This window comes from Halyomorpha halys, unplaced genomic scaffold (assembly GCF_000696795.3).
Source record: "Halyomorpha halys isolate HHAL.00 unplaced genomic scaffold, Hhal_1.1 Scaffold607.1, whole genome shotgun sequence".
NCBI classification, from domain to species: Eukaryota; Metazoa; Arthropoda; class Insecta; order Hemiptera; family Pentatomidae; genus Halyomorpha; species Halyomorpha halys.
In genome coordinates, this window is record NW_027116321.1 from 805,442 (window position 1) to 833,370 (window position 27,929).

General features: G+C 31.2%; 1 protein-coding gene across 1 annotated transcript in view; it reads left to right on the plus strand.

Annotated features, from left to right (window-relative positions):
* The window catches only part of Sema2a (Semaphorin 2a), a 575,812-nt gene extending 548,538 nt beyond the window's left edge, over positions 1 to 27,274 (plus strand). The window contains exons 7-15 of the mRNA XM_067053126.1: positions 18,099 to 18,329; positions 18,887 to 19,123; positions 20,642 to 20,818; positions 20,983 to 21,107; positions 21,947 to 22,098; positions 22,185 to 22,376; positions 22,688 to 22,822; positions 22,973 to 23,081; positions 23,527 to 27,274. Of these exons, the coding sequence (XP_066909227.1) occupies positions 18,099 to 18,329; positions 18,887 to 19,123; positions 20,642 to 20,818; positions 20,983 to 21,107; positions 21,947 to 22,098; positions 22,185 to 22,376; positions 22,688 to 22,822; positions 22,973 to 23,081; positions 23,527 to 23,610 (1,442 nt within the window). The 3' untranslated portion in view covers positions 23,611 to 27,274. The remainder of the gene's footprint in view (positions 1 to 18,098; positions 18,330 to 18,886; positions 19,124 to 20,641; positions 20,819 to 20,982; positions 21,108 to 21,946; positions 22,099 to 22,184; positions 22,377 to 22,687; positions 22,823 to 22,972; positions 23,082 to 23,526) is intronic.
* Positions 27,275 to 27,929: the final 655 nt, after the last annotated feature.

Genomic DNA, 27,929 nt, shown 5'->3' on the forward strand with positions numbered 1-27,929 from the left:
TAAATGATTCATTATTATATTTGTATAAACTATCATTTTGACAATACTACATTTTACCAAAGAATGATTCGATGTCCAAAAATTGAACACTTACAATTTCTGAAACCTATTTGGAACTACACATCAAAAAACAGCAAATCTTTCAGACGATATAATTCTTTGACGAACACATGTGGACCCACTGCTAATGATTCCAAGATGAATTATAAGCCCATAATGTCACATTCATAAATGACAAAACCACTATGCCATCGCCAAGCAATATCAGTAGAAAGCTGAAGAGGAGCTGGATGAGAGACCTCCTCGACAACAGTAGTATCACACCTGGCGGAGGCACTGCTCTCTCATTTGATTTCCTAACTTGTTCTTCATTCAATTTGTTTAATCTCGATACAATGAAGTTAATGAACAGTCGAAATACAGCCGTTTAGAAGCTAGAAATTGTGGGAAGATCAGAATTAACTTCATGACTTTTTCTATCAAAGAATTCAACGGAATAAAAAAAACATTTTTTTTTAATTTGTTATTTTTAAGAGGTCATATTTCTTTAGATTTAACAGAAACGAAAAAAAAAAAATTTTAGATTCTTTTTTGGAAATTTAATGCTCTTTAATTTTTCGCTCATAGTGTTTTAAGCTGTGCCCGTTTTCGAAATATAAACAAAACCAAAAATATGACCTTCTCCATATTTTCTTTCGCCCACCAATATTCGAGGACTTTTAGTATGTTCAGCTCCTAACGACACATTTTCCATCTACAACCAGTTCATGAGCTGGCCGAATACTTTAGGCAGATTTGATTTTGAGCGAAAAAAAGAATATAAAAAATATTTTAGAATTTTATTAAAATAACATATTTACTATACGAGTTGTTTTCTCTTTAGTATTAATCCTTATATGTATATCTGTATGTTTTTTAACTATACGAACTATTATTATTTAGAATACATTTTTTTTTTTAATAAAAACATATACAAATAATACAATTTGTCACTCTCAATAACAATGAAGATCAAGGCTCTACGTATTACTAGGCCTATTATATTAATGAAAACTACAGACAAGTAATAATAATAATAAAAATAAAATAAAGGGATAATAGTTCATCATTACTATACAGTATGTACACATCTCAAATAATCATAACTACATAAATAATAGCAAACAACTGAGGTAATTAAAATAAATAAATAAATAAATCAAATAAAGTAAAGAGAATTAAAATAAATCAATCAAATCAAAAACAAAACAAATGGTCTTGGACCCAGTCATACCTATATACTCGAACTATGCAAAGATGGTATTAAAAAAAAAGAAAAAGAAAATCAAATAAATTTTGTTTTTAATACTTAATCATTAAGAATTATTAAGATCCACCAAAATTATAATTATCTGAGAATGAAATTTTTTTAGCTCTACAGAATATTTACCGAGTTACTTTATCTTTATCGTATTCTGTTACAATAGGAAGGGATAAAATTATTGTAAAAAAAATGAATTTTCTTAAATTTCTCACCGTGTTGCGATAAAATTGTTCGATAGCCAGACTATGATATTGAGTATATGATGTGGAGACAGGGGGGAGGGAGGCGTAATAAATCCTAGGGGCAGTGTCACCTTAAAAGCTGAAGCTCTTATTTTTATCGCTGTGGTTAGCTTCGGAAAAGTAGCGAATAAAATGGAGGGGAAAATCCTCCCATAAATAGCAAATCCTCGCTAGGACGTTAACCCTTGACGGGGACATTTTGTCAATCCCTTGCCAACCCTTTTAGCAGCCCTGATAAATTATTGGCGGAGGCCGATGGACAATTATAGGGCGACAATAAGGGACTCTCTTGAAACAGCCCTTACTAACAAAACCCTTTCCAGAAAGTTCACGGACAAATTACTCAAAGTTTAACGCAGGGATTATCCGAGCCCTTAGGCGACCGGCCTGCCCTCTATTGTCGCCAGGGTCAAGTGGTTAGCCCTTCTTTCTCTAGCCCTCCACCCTCCTCCCAAACCCTCTCTATCATAATTGATATTGACAATTTACCCTCGTTTGTAAATCTCTACTTCGAGAAAAACAATTAGAGCTAAAGCTTAGTTTAGTCGGATTTGTTATTTTTAACTCTAACGAGATGAGATTAGATGTTGTTATTGTCTGTCTTATTTAAACCTTTAAAAGCCCAATTTTATGTAAATTTTGATCCTTGTTTTAGCATTCCAGAAATTTTCGCCATCAATGTGGAAGAAAGATATAATACATTCCTGTATTTCTTGTATATGTCATTGCTAAAATAATGCAAAAAAGAGCATAATATACATGGAAAATGAGAAGATACTTGCGGAATAAACGTAGAAAAAAGAAAATAATAATAATAAATTGTTATTAAAATAATTAAGGTTAAAATTACTATTAGGAAATTATCAGTTGGCCCCAAGAGATAGTTTTGATTCTCTCAAACAAGAATAAATTGCATTTCACCAATTAAAGGATCATTATGAAGATAATAGACAGGATTACATTAAAAAAAAATCCTACGATAAGTATTCAAGTGGGCAAAACGCTCAAGTAAGAAAATCTATATAAATACAAAAACGGTTTAAAAGCAACGTTAGACTAAGAATAAATTTTTAGAGGGAAAGTTAACATTAAAATAAGGGCTTAAGCTAATAAAGGCTAAATTTTCAAATTGGCCCTATGCCCTTATATCTTTAATATAAAGATAACCATTAAGTGTATGTTATTTATACATCATTATATACGTTAATGATAAAGTTTTGCTACTAAAATCAAAGTTTGATCGTGCTGGAGTTAGGTCTCTGAAAAGTATTCCCTTTGCTTCCCATCAGTAGAGGAAGTACAATAATTAAACTGTGCAATAAATTCTACTAACGATAACTAACTTAGCCTAGTTAGCGAACTACTTTCTTTATGGCGGTGGGATATTACAAGACAGAGCCCCGAGGCCAGGATCAAGATCTACAAGACTTCGATCGTGAATTAAGTTAATATCCTAATTAAAAGGGCAGTTAAAAGTCTTATTAAGGTTGTGTGAGGGCCCTTATCGCTCTCACGTGAGTCAAATCGCTCCCTGAATCGCAATGAGCCTTAAAGAGCTGCCGACGTTGGGGAATTTACATTTTAAAAATATCAAAAGTCTTTGGGGGCTGTAGAGAGGGGTAGAGGATAAAATTCTCAGATGAGGGACTTAGGTTTTGAACGAACTTCCATTACCCATTATAACGTTAATGAAGACTCTCTCTTAGATTTCGCTAACCGGAGTTAATTATATCGGTCCCATATTGTTGAGGTCACGGAGGGGAGTAAGTACCTCGCGATAAAGAAAATCTCATTTAGTGAGTCGATTAACTCAGATCCAATCTTGGAGAGTCAATTCTGCAGTTGATATATGTTTCGGAGGTACCTGAGCATTAAATTACACGTGGATTCTTCTTTTATCTACGAATTTATTTACAGTTATAGACGTTTTTCTTCATGTCTGCTAATTTAGGCAATTCAAAATGTCCTTATGTATTGCGGTATAGTATTGTTAACAATAGAAGGCTCAAAAAGCATCACTAAGAACTGTTCACACTGTAAACGTTTTCTTCTATTGCTGCCGCTTAGTGAAAAATGTATATTTGTCGTCATGACAACATACACTTTCATGACAGAATTGAGTCTCAAGATATAGTTTGATTAAGCGATAAAACATTTTTCTCATATGTTATTGTATCTAATTGTTCTAGAGCAGGATATTAATTCTAATCAAAGTTTTTAACCTTATTTACAGCAATGGTGGGCGGCAACTGTACTATCATTTTTCCAACTGAGGATTTAGGTTAGGTTTACTGCTTCCGTGTGGTTAGGATCCCACTTTTTCACTTTCGTGACATTACTACGAAGACAGATAACTTTCATCGTTTACATGAACCTTAAGCAGCTTTACTTTAAAGTTTATATCACACAAAATCGTATTTTAACCATTTCATTTAATCTGCGAGCAAAAAGAGTGATATGTATTTGATTTATTTTTTATCATTAACAAAGCAGGGCATAGATGTAAATAACCACAAACATAATCAATTATTCAGTAGGAATCACAGTAATAATTTGTTGAGCGAAAGGGCTGAAGATGCTTCTTTTGAAAAGGAACGAAAGGATGCAGTGCGTAAAGAAGCAATATGACACAAGATGGAATAATATGGCGATTCGTCAGGTGCATAGATTCCAATTATTTACATATAATACTATACCATATTATTAATATAGTATAGTGCTTCATTATAGTGATATCTATTGCAGATATCCGCATGAGTCAATCATGAAGTACAATTGGGTTTAAGGATAGTGACAATCGGACAAGATCCACAGATTATGGCTCATCTGGGTGAGGAGGTGGAATAAGGGCCTGTATTCCCTCTCTCTCGATTCACTCAATGATTCCTTGACGTCCTAAAAATCGCATCACCATTTGCCATTATTATACCAACAGGCTGCTTTTTTTTATTCTCTTCGAAATGCTTAAAAACTAATTGAATAGTTTACATAAATATTTAAAAAATACACGATCAATTCACATGTATCAAAATCAGAAATTATATTTAGTCTCGGACTGACGATTTTTTAAAAATATTTTCTTCTCGGTTGCATTAAAATAAATCGAATGCTTATGTTTCTTATTTAACGAAAGTTGGTAAAGTGATTCCTCCCCCGCATTCTCTCACACGCCGGTGTGAGGCGTTAATGGGAAAATACCACACTAGGGAGGAAAAGAGATAGAAGATGGAGAAGGATTAAACAATAAATAGGCGGGAAGCAAGAGAGTGGGGGGGGGGGTTGTTTGGTTCTGGCGGGTAATGACCGATTTGCCGGGACATTGCCCAGATCGTGGCTCCATCTGGTGTCAGTTCATCTTCCCGCTTCCTCTATTTCTTAAAATACTCCCTCCCGAATAACCCATTTCTCAGCACCCTTTTCCGCGTTCTTTCTTTCCCCTTTCCTTCCACATTCCGGCCTATATTTTTTTTAACCTAATTATAAAGGAAAGTTTCAAAATAGCGAATGTATAATACGGTCACTTCTTAACATAGAAAGAAGCTTGAAATCGGCTATAATGAAGTAATTATATAATTGATTACCATCCTAAAAATATGTTTGTTATTACTACTTATTGTATATGCTTTGAACATACAAATTTTCACGTGTAAAATATGATGAATCTAAATATTTTATTCATATATCTGCTGCGGCTTGGAACAACTCTATCCAATTTTCATTTTTAGTGGTTTCTAGACCTCTGTGATGTAACGTTGTCTGTCAATGATTTAACCTTTTCATGGAAAACAAACATTGTTTTCAGAAGCCTCTGACTATTGTTGATTTATACCACAACACTTATTCTGTCTCGTTTCTGAAAACCTACAATTTGTTTTTCAAATTCATTTTTCTTAGGATCCGGAATTTTTACATTGGTTATTTTTGTTGCAAGGAACAAATATATGCTACTATCCTTACTATCTTCTATCTACGAAAAAACTATCCATTTCCTACCTATTTACCTAACTTAGTATTTATATTTAAAAAAGTCTTTGTACTTATTATTTTGATTAAAAACTGCTAAATATTTCTTCAGGATAGCTCTTCCTTTTTTTATATTTATAAATTGATTAACACTTTCAGCTGCAATCCTTTGTTTATTAGAAATTATTTTGATAGTTTTAAGTATACAAATGTGTTTTTTTAAATAAATAGACCAATGATAACGAATTCATCCCACCTTATTCTGTTGTAATCGCCACACGGAAATGTACCTTAATGCCCTTAATGTCTTAGAGGAAACTTGCCTAATGGAAAAGAATCATTAAGGAGGCACAATGGGTTTTTATAAAAATTGTTGAGTATCTTTTGTTGCTCTTTACTTCTTGTTTGTCTTCTGTACTTCGTCCACAAGTTCTTAAGTTCTGTGAAAACGGATTTGAAAATTTACATTGTACAAATATTTGTTAACTCTTGTGTTCAATGAAGGCCCTGTTCATTATAAAGTATAAAGCAATACTATATTTCACTTTATAGCAGGGGTCTCCGACCCAAATGATCTTGTGAGCCACTTTGAAAATGGCTTAGACCCACGTTGATTCTAAGCGGGAACCGACTGTAGGAAAGTACTTCCTACTTATAAAGCACTGCTATAATTTATAGATAATTTAAAATTATATAAAAATTTCTTAAAATTTTGGTTTCACTGTCTTTTTCCTTGCTTAAATGCAAAAACCTTGCCTTCCCTCTCCTCTAGTTTTGATCCTAGGTACGCCCTTGGATTGTATTATTAATATTAATAAAACAGTATTTCTAAAGGAGGGGAGAATATCTCCCATTTTTCAATATCTTCTTGTCATTAAATTAGTTTATTCTTTCGTTTAAGCTAGTTCGTTTATTGAACCCATATAAACGATTACCGAATATTTTTCTTAGTATTAAATTTTGAGTTAATACTAATTCTGTCTGTTTTTTTTTTTATTATTTATATCTTTGTTTTCATTCACTCTCTCACCTTTCGATTATGGTCATATTCTAAGACCATCTTTAGTTCTTTCTGAGCTACTTTTTAAGATATCTGAGTACTGAGAAGTATCTGACAGAAATTATTACCCCTTACATTTTCCACTGAGGAGAGAAAGAAGTTCGAGACGCGTCTTAGAACTCTTGAATAATTGATGCCAATTGCCGAGAGGCTCGGCTTGAAGCGGTAATTAAAAAACCCATCTTGAATATTTGACGGCTTCGGGGAGCCTTGAGTTCTTCATAGATTATTTCAGAATTTTAGATCGCCCTTCTCGGATACCTTTTTAAATTCTCAACTCCAACTATGGACCTGAGAATTTCTTATTAGGTAGAAAATTAAACAATTAGGGTCAAAATTAAAAGGCTAAAAAAATGAGGATTTTCGCTGTTGCTGGATTGTATGTATCGGTTAAATTATGGAGTAGTATTCATCAATGAATATATAATTTTGGTTATGTATTTTTTCTTATCACGGCTGAAACTAGATCTGAGACAATATAATACGCCAGCCCCCTACCGCCCAATATTTCTAACTTATTAATATTTATCATAATAGATCAAGGCATTATGAAAGCAAAATTTAATGCAACATTCTAACGACAATGGTAGCGGGGGAGCTACTAACTCCTGAGACCTGGGTTCGAATCCGGCTCTGGCATATAATTATTTATTCTGCATAATTAATGCATAAATCATGCATAATTATTTATTCTGTTACTGTAGCTGTGAGTCAACCCTGTCGGTTCGGGAACCCTCCTAAGGCCCACCCAGCCACTATAAAGTTCTTAACTAAGGAAACCCTGGTGATTGAGTGTGATCTTGGGTAAATAACCTCCTTGTAAAACCATTGTTCAAAAAACAGTTCTCAAAAAAAATGTTATATTGTGTCACAAAGCTTTCATACCTTAACTTTTCAAACAAACTTCAATTTTTTTTCGAAGAGGTGAAACAATATTGTCCATATATGGAATAATTTGACGACAAAAATTGTATTAGGTCATGATTAAAAATTGCTTTTATTAGGTTAAGTTTTTTGAAAAAACGTCGTGCTAGTAGCCAGTCCAGACATTTATTGATATAATAAATAATTAATTTAAATTATATTGAATTTCGTATTAGTGTTAGTATACAGCGTTGGATTTTGAATAATGAAGCGCGATATTTTGTGCACCGATTCGCTCTACACTGAATCTCAAATTTACTTTACACGTAATGTTTATTTTTTGCAAAAAATTTCCTCTCATTTCGCCTACTTCTAGTGATCAGCCACTCTTACTGATTTAACTAATAAAGATATTTAGCATTCAGATTCAAAAGCATTTGTATTTTGTTTCTGGAAACACAAAATCATGCATAATTCAATTTTTTTTTTAAACAATTATTATTCGATCATTATTTTTTTTAATATTGTTAAGCTATTCTTTTAAAAAAATTCAATTTAAAAAATATATATATATGAATTAAATTTAACCCATTTCGCAATGGAAATTGAAACAAATAAAAAATCAATTTTAATTAAATTCTTTATCATTTCAATTATTAAAAATTAATGGCAATTAATAATATGAAAAATAAACTGTTTTTTTTAATTTATTTAGTGTAGTACATCCAATACAGTCCGAACATATGACACGTATCGGTCGGGGCCAAAATAATATACAGAAATGAAATTTATTAGTTACCCATTTGATTATTTGGGCGCTATGGAGGCTATTATGATTTGTAATCTAGAAGAGTACAATTAGAATTAATCTCTAGCGATAAAACTAATAATTCAATTAAACAAATATTACAATGAAAATATTATGGATTTTATGGACAAGAAAAATATCGATTTATCTCTTTTTGAATTAAAAAAAAAAACACGAATAATAATAATTAAAAGAACTTACAAAGTGAATAATAATGATAAAAATTTATAATTGTAATACTATATACATTTGAGTTTCGAGAAGAAGAAGGAATCGTGGCTTTAGTCAAAAGAGCAAGATTAAGATGGTTAGGACACGTTGAGAGGATGCCCGATGAAAGGATACCCAAAAAGATGGAAGGAGAAAGCAAGAGACCGTGTAGATTGGTTGGCTGTGGTGGAGTAGGTCCGGGTTCTTGCAGGGGCATAGTGCCATAATAATAAATACATTAAAATTTATCTTAGAAAATTTCATTTTTTTGTTGTTACTTTTTTTATGTAATTATTTAGTATTATTGTTTCATAATTATAATGATAAAAAATACTAATTAACATGAGTTTTTTCATGAATTATACGTTTTATTTCAACACCGCTTGCGAAAGGGAATAAAGCTATATCACAGGGATTTTTCCTTATTCATTTTAAATTGTTAATGTAAAGCTTACTTTTCAATATATATTTTGTGAAATATTGTCCAGCCTTTTTATCTTATAGATTTATCTCTTATTGAATTTCAATGTAAAATACAAATAAATTGGATTTAGTCAACTTTGAGGGTTATTGCGTGAACCAGTCTTACGATTAATAATGTCAAATCTTGTTAGGAAAAATAGATTTATCTCTTTATGCATCTCAACGCCTCATATATTGTAATAAGCAGTAATGCTGACCATATCCCCTCGACCCTCCACGTGCTGCTATCAAGACGGGATCCCCCCATTAACATATATCCAGCCTCGATAGCGTACCTCTTCCAAAACTAGAAGTGGCCATATTTCCACCGCTCCCCGTATCGGTAGAACATTGAAATAAATAGTGGGATCTATATGGCCGTGATAGGATCTGGAACTGCCACTGCCAAACAATGCTATCTCGGATCGATAATATGTGACGGGGTCCAGCCTCTCATTTCCTGTCCTGAGAGGGTTCACAGCCGGCTTGTTTGCTCGCTCTCTCACTTAGGACTGCATCTACAATATTATTAAGGATTAGTATCTCCAAGGGATGAAATGAACAACCAAGGATCAAAGATAAATAAATGGAAAATCATTGATTGGAGGATAAACAGACATCATTTTTTAATCTAATTAATCATCCTCTATATCCCCGGGTTATGATCATAGATAGGCAGGTGAATTAAAGAGTCGACTCTTCTCAAACAATTTTTCTCTCAAATGATTCACAAGAAGAAATCGTGATTTTCAATTTAGCAAAGTTGAAGGACTGGGAGTTTTATTTTATTCAGAACTACTATTTGGCAGTAAGTTATATGATTTTTATTTTAAGTCAATTTATTAAAAAATAACAACTCGAGCGAATAGAGAGCAACTCATTAATAAGTTCAATCGCTTGTAGAAAAGAACCAAGTATTCTGTGAACCCAGTGAAAGCAAGAAAAACAGTTGTTTAGTTTTTTTTTTGTTTTGTTTTTTTGCAGTAGATAAATTTGAACTTAAAATATTAAGGAGGTTCTCTGAACATCGTAATTTTTACGTCTGAAGTTATTAAAGTGTAATAATATGTTTTTTAAGTTGCTTTTGCAACAAAAAATACTTTTTAAAGTTCTGCTTAATAATAATAAAATAACAAGTTGATCACTCTAACAATCCTTAAAAAAAAAAAAAAAAAAAAAAAGATTCACCGCAAGGAAATAATTGGAAATCAGGTCAGTATAAAGAAATTAATTTCGCGTCTTGAATTAAGTAATGTCTTAATAGTCTAGGAGGAATTCACAGTTACATTTTATGTTCCACAAATATTTATATACTTCTTCGCACTGATCACATATTCTAGTGTTCATGTGGGTTTTAGATTAATTTAGAACTTGCATAAATTATAATTGTGTAATTAAATTTTCATTTTATTTTCTCCTCTTGAAGAAAAGGAAATAATTCTTCTAGTGTCATGAATGAACTGTGATTGCTACCTAGGCATCTATTATGAGGTCTCGAGTCTTATCTCGTAGAATTCAGGGAATGGTGAAACAAGATCTTTCGAATTTGCTGGAATAATCATTATTAAGAAAGAACTAAATATCACAACATTAATTACAAATGCTCTAAAATTTTTATCTAAGTTAAAGTTTTAACTGAATCATGAAGTTTGATGCATTTATTATCTCTTGGTTATTTTAAGAACCAAACAATTGCTTTGATTTTTTAAAAGTTTTTTCTTTCTTAAAACGACCAACTTGAAATAAATGTATCAAACTTCAAGATTCACTCAAAAATTTACTTTAAATCAAAATTTAGTTTATCTATATGTTTTTATTTAATAAAAAAATTAGATGTGATTAAACTATAAGGATGTCCATCATTTTGGTCAAAATATGTCAAGTACACGTTTGGGGGAAATTTTAAATCAGACTTGTACTAATTTTACCGCCTGCCTGTGTAACGTTTAGTGGATAAATTAACCACCGCAGCCCCCCCCCCCCACTCAGTTTCCTCCATAAGAGGAACTTTAGGCGGTGTGTTAACTCGTGTAAAATCCGCGCTCATTACGGGGTAGAGACCACTCGAATCGGTTCAGGAGTTACACCAGGTTCAGGTAAAGTTGCTTGATTAAATTTCCGCCTGCGCGGGGGGCCTCCTCGCCCCCTCCCCGTGTTATCTTCTGTAAAAACAAGCGAGCTCTGTAGCACTTAGCCGGATTACTGGCTTATCTCGCTGTCATCCTACCAATTTCCATATCGTCGCAGGGCACCATCCCTTGGGGTAATGGCGCCTAAACACCTGTCCGTGAGATAGCCCTCTGATGGATGGATAGCCTATCTTAGCCCAAATAATAGTTTGCCATTTCAATAGCGCAAAGTAGTTTTTTATTTATTTTTTTTCTCCATTGATCCATTGATTTTTCTTAATTTTTTAATCCAACATTTCATAACTTTAATTAACTTCTAAAAACCTTAGGGGAATAGTAGCCAATCACTATGTGCCTTCAGTTTCAGTTTAGATTACAATGACGGACATTCCTATTAACCTAAACGTAAACCTTCCTTTCGTGAAAAGGAGAGTAAAATTATGCCCTCCTCAGACTGCAATACAGCAGCCACCTCGTGCTAGGGCGAGAAATTCGCAGAGCAAATTTATAAATGACCTAATTCGGATTTAAAAAAGCTGTATATACCTGGGGATTTGGAGTTTCATAAACCCCAACGGGCACAAAAACTCCTACGTACGTTTCTCATGAAGCACTATGACTTTATCATCGACTGAACAAGATGATCGTTTGTAGTGAACCGAACCACGTGTATTTTTTTAATATTAGTTACCAATTAAATAATGAATATTCATCATTTATGTTAGTTCGATTCTTCCTTACTTTCCAAGAACGCTGTCTCTTCCTAAAGTATTTTTTTGAGGTTCGAACATTACTGCTATATGCAAACGATTTGGCCAGACTTTTAGATTTTCGTCAGGGCGGGCGTCTGGAGGCAGGTCCAAAACCAAGTACCACCATGATTGTTCATTGTCGTGTATTTGGTCCTAGAAAATGAAGTAACTTGTTACTTGTTCAGTTACTAACACTGTATCCTTCCTAAGCGGGGCAGTATTGTTGGCAGTACTACGGAACTCTATTAGCCTACAACTTTAGATAGCGAGAAAGAAATGTTACCAAGGAATAATGCGCTCTGAAAATATGTTACTATCGCTTTTATCTCTTTCTGATCTAAGATAATTAATTTTACATTTTCGCCGACATTTTATATTCTATTTTCAAAATTCAAACAGCCCCAAATTTAATGATCTAATGAAGATTGAAGACGATGTTATCGATTTGAGAATAGAGCTGATAAGCATACGAAATCATTTCAAGACTTAATCACATCCCCTCTTTAAACGAAATAGGGTACGATAATTTTCATACTAACAAAGGATGCTTCGATGGCATACCAATTCTAAATCTGGTGGTTAAAAATTCTAGCGTTGAAGTTGAAATGCCGGCATAAGACAAGAAATGCCCTGTACATTTTTAATTTTCGTATTCAACTATAGAAATAAAAGAGCGGTTTAAGAGACTAAGGGACATTAGTATTCATCAAAAGGTTCCTCCAGGAGCATCTTACGACCTGACGTACAATTATGGAACCCTTCTTCGGATTTGCAATAATTATGGAAATTTATTCCCACAGCCCCCTGCCTCTCTTTCTCTTTAACACAATTGCAATTATAAAGCGCTTACAATTTCAATTCATCTTTTGCTAACTTACAGAATGAATTAAGTCTTTCTGGCACTGAGGGAGAACAACTTTAAATATATTTGAAAGTAAATCTCATCACCTTCGGGCTAATTTCTCTATGAATTTTATAATTTATAATGAATTTCAGCGTTACATAAATTTTTGTCCCTCCTTAGCTATACTGGAATATTCTCCGAACATCTTTCAAGAGCTGAGGTCTGAAACACCGGTCTGTTTATTTTCACTCTACCATTTCCTGTGTAATTACCAATTGCTCCTCCTATGAGTAAAATATACAATAATTTATTAATTGTAATCGTTTAATAAATTGTAATATGATAAATTAATAATAAATTTCATGAACTTTCAAATAGCATGCCGATTCGGTCTCTAACTCATCTTTTAGTAGTAAGCTTGAAAGGTGTCATTCATTATTATTTCAATTTTGATTTTATTTTTACTTTTTTTTTTTTTTAATATTGTACAATTCAATTTATTTTTCTATAGTTTTTAATACTAAGCCTTTTTTTGGAATAAATGTTAGTACTATGAAAAAATTATATGTACCGCTACAACCCATGCAGGATCAATACTTTTTAAGGAAGTATAGTTCCTAGACCAACGGTTGTGCAAGGACATGATTTAGTCAGAATCACGCTCATTCCTCAGATTTTTACCCAATTATAAGGTTACCTAATTTACTAGGCGGGTGGATCCCGAAGGGCGCCCGTACCCACAGCGTTGACTCATGGAGTATAGTAATAGAATAAATAATTATCTCACTGCAGGATTCGAATCCAGGCTGCTGTAGTTAGTAACAGTGACTTACCACTGAGCTCTCCCGCTCCCGTGTTAATGCTCGGATAAGTTTTAAATTATTCATTCAGTATTGATTTCTTCCGTCTATTATATTTCACCATTTTTTCTCCAGTTTTTATTAGAAAATTTTATTTTGTTTTATTTATTGTAAGTATTAATAATATGTGAATACTTTTCTCTGATAAGCAATATAAAAATATTTAATGATTGCTATTGAAGCTATTACAAATCTAAAACTTGTAATTTTCTATTGACATGTCCTTCAATTAAATGCAAATCTTCTTCCCCTTAATCTTTCAAAGTTTAAAAATATCATGGACCTTCTTATTGAAATATCGATATTTTTATTGAAATCTCGAACTAATGTTTATTTTAAAACTGTCGATACGATCAGTTTAGATGCAGCGATAATTGTTTCGAGGTCTTACTGATCAAATCGATATTCGGAGGAAGATCGGACTGTAGCAGGGAGCTATCGAAGCAGACCGATCGGCCGTTCTACCCTCCCCGACAATGAACGGTCAAGAACAAAAGACTGCCAACTTGTAGATAAGAGAGGAAACCACTCCGTTAATGCCAACCGGGAGAATCAGTTTCTTTGTTCTCTGGCCACAAATCCCCATCAATGTAAAGGTACTTATAGGTATAACGAAGAGGTACCTTGGCTGGCTTGGGTATTCCAAACTCTCAACACTCCTCATGCTTAGAGACAATACACCCCAGTCCTAGACTAAATTCAACTATTCTGCAGTAAGTTCTATTCGGTTTGACCATCGACCGTTTATTGCCATTGCTAAATAGATTATAACTCCTCATTTAGCTCATCCCTCCGAACTGTAGAACAAATTTATTTATTTGTTTTCTTTATTTTATAAAAATCACTTTCTGTGGCATTAAGCAGGCGCCTTTATTATTTTTCCTTGATTAAAAAAATAAAATTTACATTATTTAAACTCTTGTGTTATTTTATTGTCTGATGACGGGTCTCACCAGTTTTCTTGGAGTCAATATTGATTAATTTAAGTGTAATTAAAAATTGAATTGTCAAAATGAATAATGTTTTGTTTATGAGTAGGAGAAGTGTTACAATTACTGTTTATAATTTAATTTTGTTATTATACTAAAACTATTCCGGTAATATCTTATTATATCATTTTTTTTTATTCTTCTTAATAATTAAGCCAGTACATCATCCTCATTAAATTTACATTTTTTTTTCTTTAACCACATTCGGTAGATTTGCCATTACTATTTTGGGTATATAATTAACTATATTTTAAGGCTTAATGTCTTGTTGTTTACTAATAAAATCTAGTAGAAACCAGTTTTGAAATCTAGACACCCTAAGAAATCACATTTTGCTTGGAATGAGTAGTGAATTTGAAATTCCGTTAAATATGACAAAATTTTTATCAGACCATTTTTTATAGTAAACCCCAACTTTCCTCCTAATTTGAACCAAATGGGACAAGCCGTTTTTAAAATGTTCGGTAAATTAAATTTCGGTAAAGGGACATTTGAAATTCAATGTTGGAATTGGGTTTCTATCTTAAATTGGTACGAACATTTGATTCCTCATTCGTGTTGACTTACACTTTACTGATTCGCCTTACTCATCAAAAATTCAGGAGAGGAACGCGGTTCTCCGACGTGTCTATTCATCCGAAACAATCAGACTGCGGTTTGTTGATGAGTACCCCCATTGTTGGACCATTATCCCAAAGCTGAGATGATCTGGGATTGGTGGTGCGGTTGACACCGCCCCCGGAGGCAGTCTTAGCGAGAACACTAGGGCTATGATAATTGGCAGTGGTGCTTATTGATTCAGGCTGAGCCGTCCTAAGCACTACGCCACCTCAAAGCATCCCAGCGTCGCCTCAATGACAATAATTTGGGAAACGGTAGCTCATGGGGCGAGGGAGAGAGGTGAAGGGTCTGTGTAACAGTTTAGTCTATTACTTAAATCCACCAAAACAAAAGGTTCTAAGAACGTAACATGCCCATGCTCTCCTCCTTAATTTTGTTTTACTTTGACTTCCGCAGTTTTGCTTGCACTTAAGTGTCTCCGAGGAAATCGAGTCTAGACTAATCCCTTATAGGATATATCCTATGAGTCATTATGCACCTCCGAACTTCAGTTCCGATGCCCAGTCCATTCCCACTAGTCAGATTCATTAACTTCGGCTAACAGACGCTCAGTACTTATTAGATCATTCTTTATAAGATCTAGTAATTCCTGGAATACTACATCTTCCTTCAAAAGTCACTTAAATGACCTTTCCAGATACAGTGACGTACCTAGAAGGAGAAACGATCTATTCCGAATTCCATTGCAAGCGTTGATCGGGAGATGAATTTTTTTTCTAAATTTAATGATATATATATATATTTTTTTTTTTCGTAACCTCATTTATTTATTTATTCCTATACATACATATTACAATGATGATATATGCATACAAGTGAAATATTGCCTTGAAATTTTAATGACAACTTTATTGTTAATAAAAAATACATGCATTTTTTTTTTGTTTTTAGTTCGACGAGAACGTAATTCTAAATTAAAACTTACTGTTTTAGTATTTTATTTTTACGATGGGAAGACCCCAAATATAATTTCACCAAGGAACCCAAATCGTCTAAAGATTCCACACCCACATATAAATCGTACATCCTCGTATGTACCGTGTTCCCCGAAAATTGTAAATAGTAAAACCGCATCACCTCAATTCGTGACCGTTTGTCAAGAAAAAAATACTTAATGGGGTATCTTAGTATAGGTTTTCTTATTTTAATTGTTATAAAAAAAAAATGTTAGTGCTACCAATTTGTCTTGTCTAGAGCCCCCCTCCCTACAATATTTTTATTTATTGACTTCAATATAGTTTTAGGTGGTAGCGATTTCTCTATTATATTCTCTATATTGATAGAAGAGCAAACTTTCAAATTATTTATATCAAGTAAATAGTATTCAGCATTTGTTTGCATATTTTAGATATAGTTCCAAAGTACCCTTTCATGCATATGAAAATAATTATATATAAACCGTTGCAAATCAATATACCATAGAAAATTCTCAATAAAAGTAATTCCCGGGTCTCCTTTCGTCGGCTGCTTCTAATATATTCGTTCCGTGGACGTACTTATACAATGAACCTTTCGGTCCTCGGACACAGGTGCCGGCGGTCCTTTGAAGGCCCCAGGACATTCTCCTGAGGAAATAGAAGTAGAGGAGGACAATGGCCAGGAACAAAAGAGGACCTCACTGGACCAAGAGATCCTTCAGTCGGTGGCCAATACTGTTAAGGGGAAGACCGATGATCTAATTCATCACAAATCACCTTTTTTATATACTATTACATAAAGCTGGTGTTAAATAAAAAGTGTTTGCTTTTTTTTGGATAAGCTAGTTTTAGAAACTACTAGTCCAATTTGAAAAACTCTTTTTGTGTTACCTATCTAGGCCGTTGATTGAGGAAAGATTTAGGCATCAGAGCATACCATTAGGACCAAGAACAGATCTTTAAATGAATAAAAAGCTTACTTAGGATTGTGGCGTTATTCCTTGCCATGACGACTCGAGTGAAGCTGAAATTTGTAATTGTAGTTTTTCCCACACTCCAAATGAAATAAGGCTGGTTTTGAAAAAAACATTCCTGCACATTCCACAGATAATTAAATTTCCTACAAGAGAAAACAGAAATCATCTATATTAGCAAAGATACAACCTATTGGACTTTGGAACTAAAATTATTAATTCAAATTCTCTACTGAATTTGAAGGGGCTATATTTGTATTTGCAAAAAATGGGCAAGGATAACAGGGAAAAAGTTATGACCCCTAAAAACCACTTAACTTCATATTTATATGTTGATATTGCGCATAATTTTTATATATAATTTTATATTTGTTTTTAGTAAATAAATAAAATTGTTTGTATACATAAAATTAAACTCTTAATTTGTACACTACATCCTAACGTATTCACAGAACACCACTTATATACTTTTTTTGTTCATATAAATTAATCCATAATTTTCTCCCTTCTGGAATTTTTAAATGGAAACAAATAATATCCTATTAATTATAATGTTTATTTATTTTCAAGATATAAATAAAACTGATAAATACTTTTACACTATTTATTTCTTTGTGTTCTTCACCATTTTGGACTGTCTATCTTATAAATATTTACATTTATTTTGATAAGAATTATTAAAGATTAAAATTTACAACCTATAATTATTGCTTATTTCAATAATAAATCATGTTAATAAGGTCTATTATACCTTGCATACTATATTTTATATTCAATAAGAAACTATTGAATATATCATTGAGAAAAGCCAAATTTTAATTTCCTACCTGTTGTTAATTTGTGATTCTTATTAAGTTTCTTCCACAAGCATATTGGTTAGATTTGTCTGCTTTGGACTCAAATACTTATCCATTTTATTCCACTTATTAATGTTATAGTAAATTTGGTTACAAAATTTGCCATTATCTTATAGCTGCTGTATTATTTAAGGTTAGGATCATTATTTAACAACATCAAATAATTGTCATACTGCTTCTTGTAATATTAATTATAATTAATTTCAACCTCAAAACTAATGTGTTGATTTTATTTGTTTGCAGAACCTGACTTTGTTGGCTCATTTGACATAGACCAGTATGTTTTCTTTTTCTTCCGAGAAACTGCTGTTGAGTACATCAACTGTGGTAAGAGTGTCTACTCACGAGTTGCAAGGGTCTGCAAGAGAGATACCGGAGGGAAGAACATCCTCAGCCAGAACTGGGTCACTTATCTCAAAGCAAGGCTCAACTGTTCTATCCCTGGCGAATTCCCATTCTATTTTAATGAAATACGTAAGTGAGATACAAATATTATTTAAGAAAATCTGTTTGAATATGAATATGGTTTCAAAACAATCTAATAACATTGTAGGATATTAGTAAATACACTGTCAGGCAAATGTTTAAGAACCCCAGTGCATCAAGATGGTACTTGCTCCTTTCAAATATAATTTATATATTTTTGGTTTTATCAATATTTCCTTATATAAAACTATATATATATTTCTTTAATTATTGTTTTATAAGAAAGTGGAAACTGTTAAAAGTCAGTTAAAATGTGACATATTAAAAGTCAAAGAACATGGTTTAATTTTTAATTGAATAAATAAAATAAAAAGATTTAAGGTCTGCTGTCTTCCACCTTTTTCTCAACTTCCAACAAGCAGCGTATTTAGTTGTATCTCATAAAGTACCTGTCAGTTTACAACTATTTTAAATAAAATTATTTCACTCTCTATTTTATGAGGTGTTTATGCTAATAAAAATTATTTTAAGGAATTTATACTCACTCCACTCCATTTTTTATATATTTAAGGAAAAATAAATATTAATTTTTTCAATGTTTTCAGAGAGCATTTATAAAGTTCCTGGAGACAACACGAGATTCTATGGCACATTCACCACCAGTACAACAGGTCTCATGGGCAGTGCAATATGTGAGTTTGATCTCTCAGCTATTCAAGCGGCATTTGCTGGTAAATTTAAGGATCAAGCCACTTCCAGTTCTGCCTGGCTACCAGTTCTGTCGAATAAAGTTCCTGAGCCAAGACCCGGACAATGTGTCAATAACACAGAAACTTTACCAGGTTTGTATGTTCGTATGTAAAGTATATATATATATATATATATATATTTAAGGTGTTAAAAGAAAACAATTTTAGTATTTTTAACAATTTTTACTTCCACCCATTCTATTCAAAACTACCAAATAACACATGTTTAAAAAAAGAAACGTTTGGAAATTAAATACTGTGTATCCGTATAATACCTGTTAACTATGTTTTTCATGCGTTAAAACCAAAAATTAACTCAACCATCAGATTATGTTCAATCTCACTCAACAGATTATTTTCAATCTCAAGATCTCAAGCTGGCAATAGAATATGATAAGATTTTCCTTAGAAGTGGAATTTTACAGCATGCACAGTTTCTTTTCTACAAGCCAGGAATTTTCATCAACATACTCGATTAATGTAACAATAAAAAAAGTAGAGGGAAAATTATAGAAGCAATTCTATTACAAAAATACCTGTGATAATATTATAAAATTATACAGGTACCTAATAAGTCTTCTGATTGGTTCTTCCTTACAAATCATTATCCCATTTTCTCTTAAAATGTGCATTAATCCATCATATGATGTTAACTAATGAGTAGATAAGACTGTTAATAAGTTTCTTCAAAGGAATAAAATAAAATAAAATTAGTTAAGTTAAAAATGTACAGGAAATATAATCAACCACTGATGTAATATTAGAAAAATAAAAATAAATAAAGCAGGTTAAAAAATTTTCAAATAAAAAACTAAATTCATATTCAGTGTCATCATCTCCCTTAAAAAAACCTTAAATGTGAATCTCCAACAAAAAAAAAATTGAAATTTTTTGGAGAGAGTCAATTTGTTCGCACTTTGAAATTTTCTTAATTAACAAATGAAAATCTTTATTTCTCGTAAATACTTTGTCCAAATTAAAATGTTTCGATATCTTCGAAAAGATGAATTTTCTCACTTTCTGATGGTAATAAAAAAGTTTTGTATTTAGTGAAATTTAAAAAGTTTAGTGATTCTTACTAAGTGTAATGTAACATCTTTTTGATACCTTAAGATTTAAATTTGGTCAATCGAGTTCCCTAGAAGCAATGAAATATTTTCATGATTTTGAAATCATTATCATGAAAACTGATGTTATGTACTGTGAATTTGTGAAAAAAAAATTCAACTGATAAAAGAAAACACCTGATTTTTGGTTGCAGCTCTCTTCATAAATCATAAAAATCAGCTAAAATCGTTTAATCAGATTTTTATTTATAAGCCTACATTATATCAACTACAATCTGTTTTTGAACTCCTGATTTGATACTCCTGTAACAGAAAAAATTATTTTGTGGTGAATCTAATGAATTAATCCCCTTATTGTAAAATAAGTTGGTGGTTGTTAACACAAGATAGTTTTTCAACAAGTAATTCTCATACATTGATTGATACTACAACGATTGATATGTTATACTAAAAAAGAGATACATTAAATTCTAAAAAATATTTATTGATTAAATATATGTAAATATATTTTTATTGTATTATAAAATTAATTACTTCTTTTCAGATTCTGTTCTGAACTTCATTCGATCACATCCACTAATGGACGCTGCTGTAGCTCATAGGAATGATAGGCCTGTCTTCTACAAAAGAGACTTGCTCTTCACTCATCTGGTAGTAGATATATTGAGATATGATGTCTTTGGCGACAAGCTCGAGTTTGTAGTTTACTATACTGGAACAAGTAAGAAACTTATATCTTCTATAAACTTATATATCTACTTTAAATTTTTATTTTGGGGAAAATTTTGACAAAATGATTTCTAATTATAGTTATTTAAAAAAGTAATTAGTAATTATATTCTGTAATATAAAAAAACAACTTAAGAATAATAATTTTATCTACAGATCTTGGACGAGTTTATAAGATAGTGCAATGGTACAATGAAGAAGGAGAACCTCAATCAGTACTTCTAGACATCTTTGACGTTACACCTGGAGAACCTATTAGAGTGATGGAAATTTCAAAGAAGGTAAATTTTTTCATAATAGTTATTTTATTCAATACTCAGTTCTATCCTACTAATTTCAGTGTTAAACTCATCAGTTATGAATTAATAAATTTTAAAAATAAAATTTCAAGAACATATAGTTAACTGATAGTTGTATTTAACCCTTGGTCTGGTCAAAATAACCTGAGGGAAGAAGAACCTAGTTTTTTTGTGCCCAAGTACAGATTTCCCCAAAATAGAGAAGGATGCTAATTGATTCCTAACTCTTTATTCCTCACACAAGGATAAAGTTAAAATTTCCTCTGTGCACTCCTGACATTATATCACTGGTGCAGAAGAAGAATGCCGCAACTGTAAAATTTTGTGAAACTGACTTTATTGTGTAGGCAGGCTCAAATATGTGTATACTACATGTTTGTGAATCTATATAATTGTACTTACTAAATTCTTCTTGGCAATTTTTTTAGAATTATTTTGATGTACAAACATCTGTGGTAATGCAGTAATTGCATTTTTGAACCTGCCGACACAAGTCAATCTCACAAAGTTAAGTCACTGTTCTTCCAGAATAGCAATGTGGACTTGTTCTAATAGACGAGTTGCGCCTGATTACCAAGTATTTTTTATTTCCTAAATTTATAATTCTGTCTCTGATCCGACAAGATTCCTACCCTCTCAGTATTTTTAATGGGGATTATTCATATGACTGTGTGAAAATGTTATTTCCCAGATGTTTCACCTGAATAAATCATGATTTGTAGTGCACCCAACCAGAAGTCAAGCATTTACAATTTCTAATTTTAATTAAAATATTTCATATTAAATTTGAAGTTAATAGAATTTTGATTTTGACATTTCAGCATAAATCTATTTATGTTGCCTCTGATGAGCGAGTGAGACAGATAGATTTAGTCATGTGTAATCGACGATACGACAATTGTCTTAGATGTGTTCATGACCCGTACTGTGGCTGGGACAAGGATACGAATACCTGTAAACCTTTCACACCTGGGTAAGTAATGAGCTTTAACCAATTTTATACGCTTTTAATTTCCTTAAGGAATACTTGTCTTAATATATTGTTTGTTTTGATTGCAGATTACTCCAAGACGTTAGTAATAGCAGTGCGAGTGTCTGCGATAGTTCTGTTGTTAAGAAGAAACTCTCCGTAACCTGGGGCCAAAGTGTTCACCTCGGCTGTTTTGTAAAAATGCCTCAAGTTTTGGCATCACAGACAGTGACGTGGTATCACTACAGTAAAGAAAAGGGTCGATACCAAATAGTCTACAGGTGAGAGGACCAACATTCTTAGTGATTAAGTGATATAAGTTTATAACAATTATTGAAAAAAAGTTATAATGTTTATTTTTAATGAAGTATTATCAACAAACAATACTATTTTACATTTCCCAAATCAGAGACTGTTTAAGTTCCTTATAGTGCAGATACAATTATATTCTTGGTATTAATATATACTATGATCACTTAAGATTCCAAATATCTATGATTTATTTTTTTAATTTTGATTTGTTTAATAATATTCATCTTTTTTTATTTAATAATATTCTTGTTTTATTAATAAGCAAATATTTCTATTTCAGAGGTGATAAATATATAGAGACATGTGAACGAGGATTGGTAATTGTCAGTGTTACCGAAGCAGACTCAGGCAGATACGATTGTTGGCTTGGTGGTTCACTACTATGTGCATACAACATAACTGTAGATACCCATAGGTATGTAGCAAAACTATGTTTTTCATTTTTTAATATTAATTATGATTTAATTTATTTGTTTCACTAAGCTATCATTTATTTAGCGTAACAATATTTTAGAATGTTATCACAACATTCAAAATTTTTAATTTGTCTGTTTTTCTTTTACAGATGTGCCCCACCTGGAAAGTCACACGATTATCATAAAATATATTCCGACTGGTGCCACGAATTTGAAAAGTATAAAAATGCTATGAAAAATTGGGAAAGGAAGCAGGCAGTAAGTAATAATGGACATTCTCAATTATAACTTTCATAATACATAGCATATTATTGTTCTTATCAGTATGATGAGCAACCTCAATGTTTCAACACTTGAATTTCTATAAAATAGTCCCTAAATGCCAAAGGGGTTCTCAATCACAGAACAATTCCCATTTTTAAGCTTTGCAGATTGATCAATCTTATTGAGTTTCCACCGATCGTGTTGAATGTTAAAATGGAAAATTGACTGACTCATGCTTAATCAATCTTCAAAATTAAAAATATTTTCTAATAACTTAATTTTAAATACTTTATTAATAAATAATTTCATTTCCTCATAGTTTATTTATGATACTCCCCAAACTGATAATTTCACTCTTTACCAATTTTAAACTTACTCTCATCCTCTTACATTAGTATTATATTATTCTGATTCTTTAATTTTTCAATTCTTATTACAGCAATGCAGTCGACAGAATGACACAGCAGCCTCCGCCAACCAGAACAGTCATCCAAATGAAATATATCGAACACCATTAGTGTGAAATTTTTTCTACCCTTAGAGTAAATTACGAGCTCTTGTTGACAAAAAAAAAAAAAACTTTACTTTACGTTTACCCTTCCTTGACAGACTATAATAATAATGAACAAAAATTATGAGGGTTATTCATAGATGCCCTTCGTCCCTTGAAGACTGATAGTTCTTTTTATAACACTAATATTTAAGAAAAACTAATTAAAAAAAAAATATTAGTTATTTCTTACAATTTTTGTTTTTTCATCTTATAAATCAAAAATTAGTGCATTAGCTATGTAATGAGTGCATCAAGAGAAGGCATTTTTTTCAAAGGATTATTTTTAGAATATTAAAGACGACTTGTTACTTGAGCTCGATTTCGTGACGAAGGAAGATAAAAATAGTGATCTTAATGAATTAATGCTATTGAAACCGCGATGGTTTCAGTGGGTCTGTGATATCAAAACTTTAAATATTAGTGTTTTTATTTGGTTATTAAAAATCCTATTATATGGAAGTGAAATAGGCAAAAGTTAAAAAAAAAAAATGAACTACGTGACTATTAGTATAGGAACTGTGCGAGTTAAAGCTATGTTTTCCCAGTGACAGTTTTTTTCTACTGCGTAAAATTCAATTGATTCTCAATAATTAATTTTACAAATTAAGCTAGTTTTAATTCAAAATCAGCTGCTTGTTCTCATTGACTGGGCATTATCAATTGATATTGCATAATTCTGGAATTCAAAGAAAAATTGAATAATTCATACTTACATAAGTTAAAATCCTTCTGGAGGGCTTACTATTATTAGTGAGTACATCCCACTTTATAAGAATCAAGATTACGTCCCAACCTTTGTACTAGAAAAAAAATCCTGTCACTAAGAAAACCCACCTTGTACAGCAATTATCATATAACCTAATAATATAGGTGTATTGGCTATTGGCTCCATGTTCTTCATTGTACCTAGGTATTGTAATGTCCTTTCTCCATTTTATTTTTTTTTTATACTTTGTATATAAATATATAAATTGATTGAACGATAACTTTTATGAAATCTAAGTAGAAATGTATTTACCTCTTGTATAAAAAAAATTAAAATAAAATAAAAATATACCAACTGTGGTATGTAATGTTGATTAGTATGTTTTTACCATTGGAGTGGATTAAGTAAAACTGTGTATATATTTATATAATGTTTGATTTGTTTTTTTACAATTTTATTTCAATTGTATATAACAATATCAGTTTTAAAACTGAGAATTGCTGGTTAATATGATTCTTTGAACATCGATAATTTTAGTTATCAGTATATATGTACATTGTATATTTATTTGATGTTCTAGTAACATGAAAATATTGTATATAAATTTAAGTACTAAAGTTCATTCCAGAAATCTGGAGTAAGTTAAAATGGTGCTTTTAAGTTTGTTTGGTATGTTTTATAACTTATTGGTGACACTGCTCTACAAAAAAAATGAATTTAAAAAAAAAAATGTTTTAAAAAATGTATGACAATCAACTGCCAATTATTCGTTAATTTAAAACTGTAACATTTAGAAACTAAATGATTTTTTTCTTTGGTTATCAAATAATGGCGCAATAAATATGAATTACTTTAATTATAAAGAAAACTCTTATTTCACTCAGTTGAAACTGAATATTGTTTAAAACCCTTACATTGAAGGCTGGATTTAAAATTTATAATAATTTAGGTATACTAAAACATTAAAGAAATCAATAAGTCAATGTTAAAGAGAGAAAGACAAAATTTACTCAGGGTTTATCTATTTGTTGTTAACGAAATATTAAGTAAATTTATTGATAGTAATGTTTTGCTTCATAGAATAAATTAAAAAATAAAACAAATTTAGACAAAATAAAACATTTTCTATTAAATAGTTCTTGAAGACAAATTTGACCTTAGAGAAATTCAATATAAATGGGAACAACAATATTATTCCCCTTGTTTTCAGAAACTTAATAGTATTAACCCTAGGCACTTTCCCACCTGTTTTCTTTTTTACTTTGAGGGTAGAGTAGATTCTTCATTCACCCAAATTACTTCAACTTTTTTTCACTTTTGGTATAGTGTTGACTTTGTTTTTTTTTACTTTTAAATAATTTTGCCAACGTTGATTATTTTATTCCTAGGCCAAAATTCTTATCAATGAGATAGCCATGCATTAAGCGACCCCTAGATGATTTGAGCAGAGTACCCCACAAAATAGTCTGCAGTCTAAATATAACATAAAAAGAAAGCAAATCTTGAGGTAATTGCAGCTTCAAAAAAGGGAAAACAAAATGCAGGTGGATTAAAGAAATGGTTAAAAAAAAAATTAGTACACTCCTGAAAATGTATTGATTGATTTAAGAATTATTGAACCAATTGACTTTTATAACTTTCTTTAACTTGGTAGTAGTTTATTTAATATTTTGCTAAAAAAAAATCAAACTCTAATTGACCTAATATATTACACAATACTTCAATGATTTAGAGGCCATAAATATTTTGTATAATGTATTTGATTTTCTAGTGGCTGCTTTAACTAAGAGAATAAATTTTCATTCATTTTGTTTGCTTTCATTTTCACTTAGGGGTTGTTAGAAATTTAAAAATTACTATTCTCGATTTAAAGTTTTAAAGAATTAAATTTCTCAACTACCTGCCACACTCTTTTTTTTTTTTTTTTTTAATTCTTAATAACTAATTTCCCAGCTGCCCACTGCACTCCTAATAATGAAAAATTAATCTCACCTAAAATTGTTTAGCTTTTAAAGCATGATTGATCAGCAAACAGGATTTCCTATAATTCCAAGCAAATGGAATTAGGAATTCTGAGACTAGGAATTCTTGGAACTAGGAATTCTGTGAGATGGGTATCAAAATAGGTTTATTATAAACAAAAAAGATTTTTTTATAATGCTACAAAAAATTTAAAAAGTATCCTTCAGCACAAAAACTTTTAAGAACCATTATTGGGCATTAAAGTTTCCCAATTATAACCTTTTTTAAATAGAAAAGAAATTAACATGTTATCCAGGAATTTTAAAATAATATAACTACAGTCAAGCAAAGGAGACAGAACATTCTGTACATATCTCATGTGCCTTGACAATGTTTCAATATTTTTATTTTATTTTATTTTAGCTTAAACTAAATTCAATTGAAAAAAAAATAAAGTCTTGTTATACTCTCTTTGTAGAGCAGTGTAATGGATTAATGTTTTAAAAATTTTACTTAAAAAAATGAAAAAAAAAATGCAAAGACAATGCTTCGACTTAGGATAGTTGATAATCTTTCTATTCCCGACACAATGAATCCAAAAGAGACAACATCTAATATTGTACAGAAGCTATTGTAAATAGTGTGTATTTAAATCTAATTATCAATAATTTTTCGATATCCAAACTTCAAAATGTAGACAATTATGGCAATAAGTTGTAAAGTGTAAATATTTGTAGAATACACAGTCGTGAAGGAACTTTGCGGCAGAGTGGAAAAATAAAGTTCATATGACAGTCATTTTAAGGAAGGTGAACCTCGCTTGGTTTTCACTAAAAGCTTGCTCTGTTTACATATGTTATGAAAATCCCTACTTTGGTTATCATGCTTAGTTTAACCGTACTCTTGTAAGGATAATGTAATCATTAGCAGCCATAATTTATCTAAAATAAATCTCAATCTTTCGAAGTAATAGTTCTTTATTTATAACCTTCATCAATTTATTGATAAGTCATTAAGGTAACGTTTAGCATACAGTTACAGGTAAGTAGAGCTGTTTGCATACTATTTTAAAATATACAAAGAGGAAAACTGAAAACAAACTCAATTTACCAAAATAATCTGACCTGAGTGTGAATATTAAAAAACTCTATACTTAGCAATCATTTTGACTACCTGATATCTTCCAAAATCATCAATTTTTCAACTTGATTATTAATTAAATAAATTAAAAAAAAAAATTATTTATTCAAATTTTGAAAACCACCAATTAATTCTGCTCAAAAAGGTCTTAAAAGCAAATATAACTTTGAATAAATTTGGTATAATGGCTTATTAAACGAAGTTTCCAAGAAATTGGTGGGATCTGGTTGATAAGATAACAATAATGGTACATATGCTACTCTAAAGAGTATTGATTGTTGGGCTCAATCAATCAACACATTTTGACAGGTCAGAATGTTAAATAATGACTCCAAATTAACGAATTGACTTTTAATTACAAAACTTTTTACAATAACACAATTTAACAGTCGTGTGTTGTCACCATCAAAATCTTTTAACATCATGTAGAATGTTCTGTACAAGATAATCATTTAAAGAGGAACAATCAACAAAGAAGTGG